At 42.8% G+C, this 14,360-nt stretch overlaps 2 protein-coding genes across 8 annotated transcripts; both read left to right on the top strand.

The window, feature by feature from the left end:
* The first annotated feature begins 108 nt into the window (after positions 1-108).
* dis3l (DIS3 like exosome 3'-5' exoribonuclease) lies at positions 109-7,339 on the top strand. 4 transcript variants are annotated; one of them, XM_027004764.3, is made up of 17 exons: positions 109-354; positions 922-1,075; positions 1,274-1,402; positions 1,499-1,634; positions 1,838-2,005; positions 2,147-2,225; positions 2,340-2,519; positions 2,835-3,004; positions 3,295-3,456; positions 3,720-3,970; positions 4,064-4,156; positions 4,276-4,800; positions 4,966-5,120; positions 5,432-5,610; positions 5,955-6,100; positions 6,274-6,445; positions 6,825-7,339. In XM_027004764.3, exons 1-17 carry the CDS (start codon positions 225-227, stop codon positions 7,161-7,163), a joined length of 3,168 nt encoding a protein of 1,055 aa, XP_026860565.2. In that variant the 5' UTR covers positions 109-224; the 3' UTR covers positions 7,164-7,339. The 4 variants fall into 4 exon arrangements, with proteins under 4 accessions (XP_026860565.2, XP_081562392.1, XP_081562393.1 ...); XM_081706266.1 differs by having other exon boundaries at positions 214-354; positions 1,234-1,402; XM_081706267.1 differs by having other exon boundaries at positions 231-354; positions 908-1,075; positions 1,234-1,402.
* Positions 7,340-7,479: 140 nt separating this feature from the next.
* Positions 7,480-11,739, top strand: slc25a44b (solute carrier family 25 member 44b). Of its 4 annotated transcripts, none has more exons than XM_027004767.3 (4): positions 7,480-7,876; positions 8,760-9,434; positions 10,081-10,208; positions 10,992-11,739. In XM_027004767.3, the coding sequence occupies exons 2-4, from the start codon at positions 8,804-8,806 to the stop codon at positions 11,181-11,183; spliced, it is 951 nt and encodes a 316-aa protein (XP_026860568.2). In that variant the 5' UTR covers positions 7,480-7,876; positions 8,760-8,803; the 3' UTR covers positions 11,184-11,739. The 4 variants fall into 4 exon arrangements, 3 of the variants coding, with proteins under 3 accessions (XP_026860568.2, XP_026860567.2, XP_026860566.2); XM_027004766.3 differs by having other exon boundaries at positions 7,480-8,105; XR_014119563.1 differs by having other exon boundaries at positions 7,480-9,434; positions 10,086-10,208; positions 10,992-11,130.
* Positions 11,740-14,360: the final 2,621 nt, after the last annotated feature.

Here is a 14,360-nt window from a genome sequence, read left to right as displayed (position 1 = left end):
TATAATAAGCTATGTCCCATGCTTAATAATGTCCATATTACTTGTACCGATGTTTTTAATAGGCTTCATAATTCATCCAGGCCTATTGGTGGCGACACATACATTTAAGTTCGTTTCAGTGCACCAGGTTACCAAACTGAAGAAGATTGCAGGAACTTGGCGATGGTACTTGTTATTGATGAGACGGAACACGGCATTTAGATGCAACTCTTCTAGATTTGGAAATGATTAAAACTGAAAAAGTACTTCATCTAAAGAGTTCGCGTGGGCGAAAAGTGCGTGTAGTGCGAGAGCTTTATTTAAGAGAACAGGTGGCGTGCGGCAGCGCACTGTGTCAGGCAGGATGTGAAAATGGTAAGAGCAGTTTTTGTTATAGGTGAATTAATGTAGGATTCAGTTTATTATTACATATTACAACACAGAAAAGGTTTTTGTTACAGGTGAATTAATTTAGCATTCAGTGTTTTTGTTATTATTATTATTATTATTAGTAGTAGTAGTAGTAGTAGTGATAGTAGTAGGTTACTGTCGACACAAAAATAAAAAAGAAAATGTCGTTTTCTAGTTTAATTAAAACAATTCACTTTAGCTTCCTTTACTGATCCTGTCAAAGACATGTGGCACCTAACTTGTGTTTTTAAAATACTATGGTAATGTTTTATTAATGTATCATAGCTAAAAGTAAAATGTAGGCAAGTGTTTTTGTGCAAGGAGCTATATATTTCAACTGTGGAATCCACTAGACTTGGTCTCTGTCTCAGTTATTTCCTCCAATTTATATTTGTAGTTACAGAAGGAAAAACACAGGGGCCTGATGGAATAGTGAATACTCTACTGTCATTGTGAGGAGAGACAGCAGATTATTCTTGCTTTGTTTAGACTGAATCCTAAATGCTAAGGTTGTCAGTGTGCTGTAAATAGATGGCAAGCTGCTGTCGGGAGATGTGACCCACTATGTTGTTCCGGATGCTGGTGTGGTGCGGGACTTCCTGGAGATTCTGGAGTTCAGGGAGCTGTGTGGGATTGTGTTCACCCAGACGGCTTGCCAGGCTGCCCAGCACGCACGTGGCCGGAGGTATGCTACCCAAAAAACAACAACAACAAAAAATAGTGCATGTGTATTATTTAATATCGAAAAGAGGAGAATCATTGATAATCAGGCTACTTAAATCCACTGGTGATCTTTAATCTAGGAGATTTGAAGCATCCAGGTTTATGTTCTGTGTCCCACAGTGGTGTGCAACTGTGTTGCTGTTATGAACCTATCCTGCAGGCACTATAACAGGTTACGTGGTCTTCTGAAAGACCCTCGCCATGACTGTGTTCTGTTCGCCAATGAGTTTCAGCAGTATTCCTACTGCCCCCGTGAGAAAGGAGAAACGCAAGAGCAGTGGCACACAAGGTGACTGATTCATGTGTGCCTATAATTCCTGAGTCATACGACATAAGCTCGTCTGGTGAACAGCTAGCTGATCTTGTGCAATTGTGTTTGCTTCAGGTGTGTGTACCATGCAGCAGTGTGGTATTATAACCATCTGGCTGGTCTGACCCCAGTTGTTATGATCACAGAAGACCAGAATACTATCAAAACGTGCAGCAGCCTAAATAGTGGAGTTTATGTCATCTCAACTAATGTATGTTTGTATTTTTTTTTTAATTAATATCTTAATCTCTCATAGCTAAATGCTTAGTTTTTCCCCTTAGCAGAATTGTTATTTCTTGTAGTTACACCATCAGGCATTAGAGTTAATTAACCTCTTACTGTCTTGTCATGGATTCTACCTAACAGTAGACTCTTCATGACTTAGCACTGCATCATTCATCTCTTGATCTGTAGGAATATTTGGAAAGTTTCTGGCCGGATCTGCAGGCGGCCCGGGAGCTGTATGCATCCATTGCTCAGACCCTGCAGGAGAGAGAGAGTGAAGGAGTGGAGAAGGAATACCCGGAGCACCTGCCTGCAGATGTTCTAGAGGCAGGGATCAAATCCGGAAGGTACATTCAGGTGAGGTCTACACGAGAGGAAAAAAGAACCTGGTTTTTTTTTTTGTTGTTGTTGTTTTTTTCATTAGAAACATGTACTTCTGCTCTGGGCTTTTTGAGGAGCTGCTATTAGGGTGATCTTTCCTGTGATTCCTGTTTCAAGGGCATGCTTAATGTAAACAAGCACCGGGCGCAAAACGAGGCCTTTGTGCGCTTTGAAGGCTCCACGAACAAGAACACAGGTCAGCAATCATAAGCACAATTTCTGCTTGCGTTCTACACTGTGACAGTGTGCAAAGAGTGGGCTTGCTGTTGAACTTTGACCTCTGACCCAGCCTGTGACCTTGTATCAATAGAGCTGAACAGTGATGTGCTGATCAGTGGTATGAAACATCGTAATCGTGCGATACAAGGTGACTCAGTTGCTGTGGAGCTGTTGCCGCGCAGTGAGTGGAAGGGGCGGACCACAGCATTAGCGGCAGGGCAGGGTGAAGAGCGTGCAGGGGAGGACGCCCAAAGCCAGCTCATGCCCACAGGTAAATGCAGCAACCCCACATTTTTACCTTACCTACAGATATCCTAACCCTCACATGGCTACCGCATTATGGAAGAATAACTTTACTTGAGGTTTAAGTGGCTGTGTCGGAAAGCACTGAGCTCTGGCCAGGCAATACAGGTGAGCAGATACAGTCAGGGTGAATAAGGATCTGCATTTACTTCTGAAAACAGTACCGTGTAAACCTAAAGTATGATAAGATTAGATGTATGCACAACGTCACCAACCAGGACTAGTGGATGGTGTAAAGGTGGAACAATTGATACTAGTGACTTTTCTCATCCCTCCAACGTAGGCAGGGTGGTGGGTATCCTCCAGAGGAACTGGAGAGACTATGTGGTAACGTTCCCACCACGAGAGGAGCTCCAGTCCCAGAGCCGAAACTCCCAGAAGATTCTGGTCATTCCCTGGGATTATCGCATCCCAAAGATACGGATTAGCACCCAGCAGGCAGAGACACTGCAGGTCTGTCTTAGACAAGCAAGAAAATATATAATTTCTTTTCTCTTTATTTGTGGCCTTGCTCAATATACAGAATTAGCAACATTACATTGTTTATATGACATCACTTTTTTAATCAGTGTTCCAATGCTTTATAGACAACTTTTGAAAATATCACTTAAAATATCAAGTTATTAATTTAGATAGCATATACACCACATGCTTGTGTACCATAGCTTGCTCAGAATTCAAAATGGTACTGAAAATGGTACTGTGTGGAATGCAGCACTAATGTGTTTGAGCGCTGTGTACAGGACCACAGGGTGATCGTGCGCGTGGACTCATGGGAAAGCACCTCTCTCTACCCGAGCGGCCACAGTGTCAGGGTCTTGGGGAAGGCTGGAGAGCTGGAGACCGAGATCCAGACCATCTTGCTGGAGAACAGCATCCACGTGGCTCCCTTCTCTGAGGCCCAGGTGAGCAGGGCTTCCAGCTGGCGCAATGTGCTGTGATGAGCATGGGCTCACAGCAGTTAAAGTGGATAAAATCACCCCTTGCTTTTCAGCCTGATGGTAGCAGCTGAACATAGTGTTGCATTGTTATCACATTTGTGATCAGGTATAAGTAAATATGAAAATAAGAGTTACAAAGGACAGATTTGAATTATATTTTTGCTTAATACATACTTTGTGTTTATGAGGTGTTTTTTTAAGTGTACTTGTCCATTTTTCTTTCCCAGTTGCGGGAGATGTCACTGAACTCTAAGGAACACCCATGGCAGGTGGATCCGGCTGAGGTCAGCTCACGGCGGGACCTGCGGGATACGCACCTGGTGTTCAGCATCGACCCGCTGGGCTGTGAGGACGTGGACGACACACTGTCCATTCGTACCCTGCCAGGGGGCAAGCACCTGGAGCTGGGTGTGCATATCGCAGATGTCACACACTTTGTTAAAGAGGGCTCGCTTACTGATCTGGAGGCACGTTCCAGGTACCAAGCAAATGGAAGCATGATGGCTGTAGGGTCATTTCTGCTAAGGTACTGGGCCCTTTAATCACTGCTATGTGTCTGCACTCCTTCCAGGGCCACCACCTATTACCTGGCTGACCGCAGGTATGACATGCTGCCAGCAGTGCTGAGTGCTGACCTCTGCTCCCTGCTGAGAAGAGTGGACAGGTGAGCCACATGAAGTTAGAATGTCCCTGAGAAGGTTTTTTGTACAGTTTACGGGGAATATTGCTGGTATGTGGTTCTTTCCATTTACTTGTTATCCTCTTATTCATTGTATTCCTTAGATATGCCATGAGTGTACTGTGGGAGCTGGATGCAGAGTCTCTGGCTGTGTGTAATGTGTGGTATGGTCGCACTCTAATCCACTCCTCCTACCAGCTGCACTACGAGTTGGCACAGAGCCTGCTAAATGGGGAAGGGCCTGAAGTACCTGAGCTAGCACAGCTTGAGAGCTCTGAGCAGGACCGGAAACTGGCTGAGCTCCTGCATGCCCTGGAGACTCTGACCAGGGTGGCTCGACACCTGCGAGCACAGAGGGATTGGGGGGGCGCTCTTGAGCTGGAGGGGGTGGAGGTGAGGGCACAGCTGGACAAGGACAAGAACATTGTAGCTCTGGTGCCCAAAGAGCCCCTGGAGGTACATGAGACGGTGGCAGAGTGCATGATCTACGCCAACCACTGGGTGGCGCGTAAGATCCAGGAGCGCTTTCCACACCAAGCACTACTAAGGCACCACCCGCCGCCAAAACAGGAGTTTTTTAACCAACTGATTGACAGTGCCAAGAGTCGTGGCTTTACCATTGATACACGGTAGGGAATTCTGTCTCTATTCTGAGGAGCACAACATTTGTTGCACAGAATCTCTAAAATGTACAAAGTAACTGGATTTCAGATATAAAGGCCCTTGTCCCAGTAATGCCATAGTTTTGCTAAAAGTTGTTTATGCCTGTCTTATGCCCACCTATGCTGTAACAGGTCAAACAAAGCTCTGGCAGATTCTCTGGACCAGGCAATGGATCCACAGGACCCCCTGGTAAACAGGCTGCTCAGGATGATGGCTACCCAAGCCATGTCTAATGCCCTGTATTTCTCTACTGGGTCCTGTCCAGAAGAAGAGTACTATCACTATGGTACAATGGTTTTACCTCGTACATTCTCTCTTCTTCTGCCTAATGGGGCCTGGGCTCTTAAATAACCTTTGAGAGTGGAATTACAGGTCATGTCTTAGCAATAATTAAGATCTGTGTTTATTAACTAAAAATATACTAAGAGGACCACAGGGGCTAAGAGTTGTGTCCATCCGGAACAGCAGTATGGTTAAGGCTTGAAAATTAGCCTTTGCTCTACGTATTAACTTTTTAAACGCCTTCACAGGACACTGAGCAGAACTTTTAAGAATGTCTCTGACCTTTCCAGTGCTCACTTTATGTCTTACTGGCAGGTCTTGCTCTGGATCGCTACACTCACTTCACTTCTCCAATCAGGCGCTATGCTGATATCATTGTGCATCGCCTGCTTATGGCTGCTCTCCAATCAGAGAAAGAGGACTGCCTTCACAAGACCTTAGCTAGCAACAAGGAACTGGAGGAAATGGCTCAACAAATCAACAACAAGAATCGAGTAAGTAGGGCTGGTCCCAGGCATGTTTTTATAATTAAGATCAACATCAGCTTTTAAATAGTACAATCCTATTGTTCATCTTTGTACTATGATACCTTTCATGAACTTGTACACTTGTAACGATGCTGATGCTCAAGATTAATTTTTTGGGATTACTTTTCCTACCCTTTTGTAATTCATATGCACATAATTTGAGGGGGCTAAGCATTTGATGAGACACAAACAAATGTTAAACATGACACAAAATGAGTTAATGATAAGACTTCAATTAAAAGAAGGCACTGGCTGTAATGGTGTTCTTCTGTAACAGCAGTATACAGTAAAGCTCTCTGTTTGACCCACAGGCAGCACAGCACATTCAGAAACAGTCCATCGAGCTATTCCAGTACCTCTACTTCCGAGACAAGGACCCGCTCACAGATGAGCGTTGTGTGGCTGATGCCATTATCTACACCATCAGGGCGAATGGCATGCTGGTCTTCATCCCACAGTAATAACCTGTTATAACACTCCACAACGAACGACTAGAGTGTTGGAACTTGAGTGCAGTAGAATACTGGTATCAAATGTAGAACTCTGTATTTGTAGCATACAGTATAATGCAGAAGCAGTAAACAGCAGAAACGGTCATGGAAGATTTGCCCTTGGTGTGAATGCTTGCAGGTACAGTTTGAAGGGTGCCGTGTACCTGAAGAATCGGGAGGGACAGGTGGTGAGCATAGAGGATGAGGGCAGGTGTACGTGGCAGGCGGGGACACTGCAGAGGCATCCTGACAGAATCAGCACCTGCACCACCGCAGGGACACACATCTTTCACCTGTTCGACCATGTCACTGTGAGTACAAATACTCCTGGTAACCACATTGATATGAACGTCACAATGCAGGTGTGCTCTTTAGCCCAGGCAGACTCCAGCAAAACCTACTGATGTCCTATAGTCCTTTTATGAAGTTTTATAAAGATTCAAAGATGTAACATTGCTACCCAACACATATCATGGGATATGTTTTGGGAAGCAATGTCATGTTTTTGCAACTTTACAAAAGCTCCAACAAATAGTATTATAAAGATAACCTGAAGGGTTCCTGTTGGAGTTGATATGGGGAGTGAACGGACTTCAGAATCATACCTGTAACTGTCTCTTCACAATTTAACATCATATTTTCATTTGCATTGTATTCCTCTCTTTGGTTTCCTGGTCATTCACACCTTAGGTGCGCATCTCTGTGGAGCCCTCCCGTTGCCATGCCAACAGCTTGAGTCTGGAGCTTATCAGCAATAGGCCACACGCGGCTGCACGGTCTGAGTCTCGGCCGACCGGCCGTGGCCACTCGGAGCTGGTCCAGGAGGTAGTGCGAAGGGAAGAGGCCTCCCAGCAGGCTGTGCAGGAGAAGAAAAGACCCAAACTGAGCCGGGAGGACAGGGAGTTCAGGCAGAGCAAAAAGCCCAATCTCTACTCCCTCCTGCAGGAGATCAGTGAGCTGGCTCTGCTTGACTCGTCTGTTTGTCACGTGCCCAGCAGTGAACCACAGACATGCATTACCTCATCTTAGCTTTATTTCAGGAACTGAATTCATTCCAGAATCCAAAATATAGTATCTTCTCTTGAAGTAGCCCTAAGGGGCTACTTCATTCATTATTTGGATGGTGGGTTTTATGTAGTATTGCTGGTAGTCTGGCTGCGCATTTAATATATTTTTCTGTATAAAGTGTAGATTTTAACTATGAAGTTTTTAAGTGTTATGTCCTTGTTTCGGTACTCATTTACCTTTACCCTAAGGCACCGGTTGTGGCTAACGTTACGAAGGCCCTGCAGCGTGAGGATGCCCAGCTACTGGGTGCGTGTCTCACAGGCCTGGTATGGGTTTAGTGAACGGGACAATCTGTTCGAAAGAACCTTGTCCTCTGTGGTGTCACCTGTGCTGGGTAAACTGGGGAAAAAAGAAAGAAGCGATAATAAGAAAGTATCGAAAATGAAAGTATAAAAAAAAAAATCAGTGTTCCTTAAAGCAAGCTAAGTTTTCTGCTGTAGCATTTGACAACACGATATAAAAAGGGTAGCATTTGAAAGCTAAATGAAAACAGGAACAAAAGAACAGTGAATGTCCAGTACCAGTATAAATTAATATGTAAAACATGGGTGTGTATACGTGTTTGCGTCCTACACATATATGGTGCTAGTTTTGAGGACCTTTCTGCTTACACGTGCATCACGGTATCGGAATCCCTCCACTGAGCACATGTGCAGATGCTGGCTATCTTAAATGTGTGTTTCTAGACCGCCAACTATTAACCTGTATGAAGGCTTGATTGGTAATATCATGGTTTGGTAGTTGTTAGCATGACGTCCAGCTAGCTGCCTGGGAAGGTAGAACATTCGAAGCTGCCGGTGTGTTGACAATAAATAGATTGCTAGCTAGGTTAACACGACTTAATGGAAAGACATAAAATAAGCCTGTGATGGGATTTAATTAACAATCATACTTTGCTGCACGGTAAGGCATTTGCCAGATTATAATGTGTACTCTTAGCTGTCATTTTTATAGTATGATCACGTTTTCTTTGGCTAGTTAGCTTGGCTAGCTAATGCTATGTAACTAAACCAGTATTAAGATGGCTATCGTTGGGGTTTTTCTCACAACATCTAACTGAATAGTCTGGACAGGTGTTTTGCTTTGATCAAAGCTAATATTTTAATTGGGGTCAGTTTAGTAGTGTCCTGTTAGACTAGTTTTTGTGGTGTCTCCAAAGTTTAGCTGTCTTAGCGTTCTTAGCTGGAATGTGCGAAGGCACATTGCCTCTTGGCTGTGCCGACTAGGTACTTACTGTGCCGATTAGTTGATTGATTTTTTTTTTTTAAAGCCCCTTCCTTTAATCAGTAAATTATGAACCGTTATTCCAATCCCAAACTAACTGATTGGTTAACCTAGTTCTAAGTCACTAACAGTGTTTAAACGTCCGACTTGCATTTGGTATTTTGCAGCAGCTTCACAGCCATCTAGCTAGTTACTATGTAGAGCATTATCGTGTCCTGGTATACTAGTCTGTTTGTCATGGTGTGTAACCATGTTTGAGTTTAACATCTAACGTTAGCTATATTTGAAGCAGTGACGTGAACGTATGGCCGAGTAAATATAATTGTTCCTCAGGGGGAGAAGCCTGAGGCTGGGGCCGGGCACTCCAAGCAGGAACCATGCAGCAGAAGAGGAACATTCAGATCATAGAGTGGGAGGACTTGGACAAGCGAAAGTTCTACTCCTTTGGAGTATTCATGACCATGACCATCCGTGCTACTGTTTACCCAGCCATGCTCATCCGTACCAGGCTCCAGGTGCAGAAGGGGAAATCCCTCTATACGGGAACCTACGACGCCTTTCGAAAAATCCTGCGAGCTGAGGGCATTAGGGGACTTTACAGGGGTTTTGTGGTCAATACATTTACCCTCATATCTGGACAGGCGTACATCACCACTTACGAGCTGGTGAGGAAGTACGTGTCCAGCTATTCCAAGGACAATACACTAAAATCACTGGTGGCAGGGGGATCAGCGTCGCTAGTAGCCCAGAGTATCACCGTCCCAATAGACGTGATCTCCCAGCAGCTTATGATGCAGGGCCAAGGAGAACATCTGACTCGCTTTAAAGTCAAACCCAAAGCATCAGCAGCAGCAAAGCACACAGTCACTTTCGGTCAGACCAGAAACATTATAGCTCAGATATTTGCAGCCGATGGGTTCCGCGGATTTTATCGAGGTTATGTGGCATCTCTCCTCACATACATACCTAACAGTGCAGTCTGGTGGCCTTTTTACCACTTTTATGCAGGTAAGAAACTCCTTTAGTTCTGATGTTAGAGCAAGGTGCCAGCAAGACCTGGGTTGTGGGTTCAATTCCCCAGGGGAAAATTATAAAACATTGTCATACTGATAAATATGTAACATAAGTTGCTGTGGATAAGAGGGTCTGCCAAATGCAAAGAACTTGTCAGTTAAGTATTTTATTCTTCCTTTTAAATAATTTAACAAAATAACCCAGGAAGGCTCCTTGATAATTTCGCCAGCATTTCTCACAGGTTCTTTCTGAGTGACATTCCCTCTTTCTCAGGGAATTTAGGAAGAGTTTGCCTAAACTGTCGTCATGAGTTTATTGAAGTCATGGATATTAGGAGTTACATCTTTGATCATAGGCAAAAAGTGGCAAGTTGTGAGTTGCTGTTTATGTATGAAAGCAATTCACACAAGCTTTATCCCTGATATTTCGGTTTGTCATCAAGTATACTGCTTCTGTGTTTACTTTGAAGAAGAACTTGTTAAAAATGGCTTCCCTGTGGTTGTAACAGTATCAAAGGAATCTGTGAGATTTTGAGGCCAATATCTTCTAGTCAAAAGCTTCTAAGCTATTGGAACCAAATTCTTCAGTTCTTTGTAGTACCTTCAGACATTTGGGCCTGTTAATTGCTGCTTCTCCACAGAACAGTTATCCAAGATGGCACCAAGTGACTGTCCACATTTAGTGCTTCAAGCCATGGCTGGACCACTTGCTGCTGCCACTGCTTCCACTGTCACCAACCCCATGGATGTAGTCAGAGCCCGGGTTCAGGTAATGCACTAAACTGCCCACTTACTGTTTTTGTAAAAATGGGGCACTGGATTTGAAGACATAATAACTAAAGAGTGCAGACTATTTGCTGTATTTTGTAAATGACTGCATTATTGGCTGGACAAAACTATCAAAACAATGCCCAATGTTTAATGATGACTGTGGACTCAAATTACTGTTATCGATTGCAAAAGACATTTACTCTTGGTTCATATAGTGCAGTGGGCATCCGTGCTCCCTCTCCTATAGAGGAATGGTGTTCAGTCCCCCATTTTATACCAATAAGACTCCTTGTGCAAGACTCCTAACACTACATTTGTAACATGATTGCAATTGTAAGTTACTCTGGATAAGGGCATCTGCCAAATGTGTAAATATAGACTTTCAAAGTGAAATCTTAGTTTTAAAACTTTCAGGTTCTCTTTACTTTTTGTTCTATGATGGAGACCCTGTATATTTTTTTGTTCCATGATTTGGAGACCCTGTATATTAAAAAACTAAAAACAAAAACAAAAAAAACCTCACAAATTAAAACTGACATTCTACACTTTAACCTCCTTGTCATTTTTCATGTCAATGTGTTAAGGCCAAAGACCAGTAATGATAATGATGGTAAAATTACTTATCTGTGCTGAAAACTCAGCTGCACTTACAGAGCTCACATAGTCTGTCCTGTGTATTTTCAAAATCCTTTCAAAGTGTTGCTTTTGTGTTTTGTGGTTTGAATCTGTGCAGTGTTTGACTCTGCCATAGATGAAAGGGATGTATTGTTTGTGTTGGCAGGTTGAAGGCAGGACTTCAGTGATTGAGACTTTCAAGCAGCTGCTCAGTGAAGAAGGGTTCTGGGGGATGACCAAGGGCCTCTCCGCCCGCATCATATCCTCCACCCCCACAGCAATAGTCATGGTTGTTGGCTACGAAACCCTGAAAAAACTGAGCCTTCGGCCAGAGCTCGTCGATTCCAGGCACTGGTAGAAGCTCTGTTATGTCTCAGCCATCTCCTCCGTGACTCCACTACTGAACATCATCCAGCCTAGATTTTGCCATTTAACCTTGCAGCATTTCAGTGTGTTGGGAGCAAGTTACATTTGGTATATTTTATATTATGGCTTAACATGACATGACATTAATTGAATGTTGTATTGATTGTAAGTGGGGAAACCCTGCTCAGGAAGCCTGCATGCTTGAATGCTTTTCGGCAAGGCATTTGATCGGAAAGAGGGAAATTTTTATTGTGTGTTTTAATTTATTCTTTCTTACAATCTAGGGCATATCTTTTTTTCCCCCCAAGTAATCAACGAGATGTATTCTGAATGTGGGAGAAGTTATAAACAGAATGTTTATTTTAGTGTTTTTACAAATAGCACCTGTCTGCCACTTTGTGTTTTGTAGTGCACTGGATCATGTGCTCCCTGTAATCTCTTTATAATTGTCATATGTAATTATGTAAATCATTTCATGTGCCAGTCATTTCATATAAACCTCATACTGTTCTCTTGGGCTCTGATGGGAGTAAAGGTGCTTAATCACAGTGAAATGTGCTGTTTCAAAGAAAGCAATTTGTTGCGCAGAACATGTGACAAAATATGCACTGTTGTCAGGTTGGTAAGTAAACAGAGTGTGACTGAATGCACTGCAAATATACCTTTGAAATGTGTATTTGAAGTTAGAAAGATGACTCAAGCTTTGACTCAAGTTACTACAATAGTACAGCGTCAAAGGATTTAATGACTCATATGATGGAAACAACATGCTGTGCGTATTTCTTGTACCTCAGCCTTTATATGGCCTGCACTTTTTCAAGTTTCAGTAGGGATTATACCATTTTTAAATCTGAGTTTTGACTACAAATTTAACAAAGATTTAACTGATTTGGTCTCATTTGTCACATGCTCTAAACCATAAACAAAATTACATATAGGCTACACTGGGAAGAAATGCCAGGCTGTAAAGACATTTTGTCTGTATAAATATTTCATCACCACTTTGACAATATTATGCACACTGACGTTATTATAACCTCTTTCTCAGTGTTAAGCTACAAAGATATTTAAATTCAGACCTCAAAATCTGGTCATGGATTTTAGAATTCAGATAGTTAACGAAAGAGTTGATGATGCTGGACTGTTTTGTCATTAGATAACTCCTGTAACAGGGTTGGAACAGACCGCGAGGACTGATTTGAATATCTGCTATACAATTTTCACAGTCCTTTGAAATGATCTACATCTTCCTTCATCATCCTGAAATGAATCCTATGAAATGAATTTGTTTTATAGGTTCCTGAAAGTGTTTTGAAACCTCTGAAATTGCATAGTATTGGGCTCATTTCAGAGTAATATGTATGCGCTAGTGGTTAAATTGGTTTTAGATTAAAAAACAATTTCCAACGTTTAAGTGGTAATTTTCATAATAATGATAACTAAATACGCTACTGCAATCCAATACAATACTAAAACTCTGCTAAATTAGGACACCATTTTATGAGTTAATTTTATTTTCAAAGCAGTTATTTTATAATAACTCCTTTGATCGTAGGTGCATACCTGCGGAGCTCACGGGTACTACAAGCACGTGTTCAAGGCAGACGCGTTCTCTCCACGCCCGACGTGAAAGTGTTCTGCTCAGTGAACACCTGGCCACGCAGGCATTAACATCCTCGGGGAGCGAGGCCAGTGAGCGAGCCCCGGCTACGTTTCTGCATACACTCTTGCGGTGGTGTCTTATGAAACTGCCACCAGCCTTTTGAAGGGTCTCGGCTCTCTGCAAAGGTTCTCGTAAGCAGTCTCTCTCTCTCTCTCTCTCTCTCTCTCTTTCTTACCCCCCCGGTTCTAGCTGCTAGACGGAAGATAGTAGTTCAGATGTATTTCCTCGACGTTATAGCCTTAATATGCTCTTGGATAAATGCTTTGCCACGGAGCCTCGGGCAAAATTGCCTCGAGCGATCTATATCTCTGCTGATACCCAGTGACATGCAGTGCAAAGGAATATACAAAGGAATATTAATTTCTTAAATTAATCGTTGTCCTGAAAAAGAATTTACAACAAAGAATACAGACTTGGGCTAATTCACTTAACTACTGAAAAGGAATGTCGTGTCTAAAGTATTAGAATAATATATGAAATAACGTTAGCTGTTAAAAGAAATTGGTAAATAGCTTCTTGCCTAAAATAAATAACAAATACTTTCATATTTTAATTGATATTAATATGAAATGGGTCCTCGAGGGGCCCGATGCTTCAGCGAGTGACCAGTGTAAGGTCAGCAATTACTAATGGGGAGGACCTTTAAGATACTGCTTGCTACTAAATCAATCTGTAGCCAGGGTATCTACAGTCTCTAAACCCTGGGGCTGGGGGGCATATACTGGGGGGGCATTATTAATGACAAAATAAGGACAATGGCCCCAATAGATGCCCCAAAGGGCATGAGAGCTAAATAAATATGATATTAGGAGATAAGGTTTTGACAGAGAAGGCAGTGCTTCTGTTTTGATGCCTCATGGGTGATGAATGTGGACCACTAGCAGAACATGTGTTGATGACTGGGCTGTGATTTAATTGGATGATTTCATATGCCAGCTCCAGCTGAGGCCTATTAGAATGGGCAGGAGATGATTGAAAGTTTTGAAAAAACCATGTTCAAACACATTTGGTATTCTGACCAGGACTATCCTTAATGATACAGAAATAGTCCTATGTGTGTTTACATTGACAATAAAATATAGTCAAATTGTAAATAAAGAAATATGTAGTTTACTAAAATATTTACCAGAAACTCACTGGCAAGATCTATATGCGAAGCAGTTGGTCTTCACATCACACTCGCAGCACATTCACTGCGCTTCTTAAAACAAAGGGGAGAAAACGGACAGACACAGAACATCTGAAGTCTCAAATCAAACCCATTGATTGATGGGACAAACTGCATCTGATCAGGGTGCATAGGGAAGTAGATGGGTCACCCCCCCACCCCCCCTGCTTCCTGGGGGAAAGACAAAGTGCTCTCTGGCCTCTCTCTACATTAATTATCAACCGCTGTCCAGAAGGCACTTTGTCAAGGAGATAAATGATACGATGTCAGAAAAGGAACAAATCAGACAGGAGAGGAGGGTGGGCCTCTCTCTCTCTTTCTCTCTCTCCCTCTTTTTC

Source organism: Electrophorus electricus, chromosome 23 (genome assembly GCF_041902795.1).
Source record: "Electrophorus electricus isolate QZ-2024a chromosome 23, ASM4190279v1, whole genome shotgun sequence".
Classification (NCBI taxonomy): domain Eukaryota; kingdom Metazoa; phylum Chordata; class Actinopteri; order Gymnotiformes; family Gymnotidae; genus Electrophorus; species Electrophorus electricus.
The sequence above is the reverse complement of the archived record's forward strand: the minus strand, read 5'-3'. Positions and strand labels throughout refer to the sequence as shown.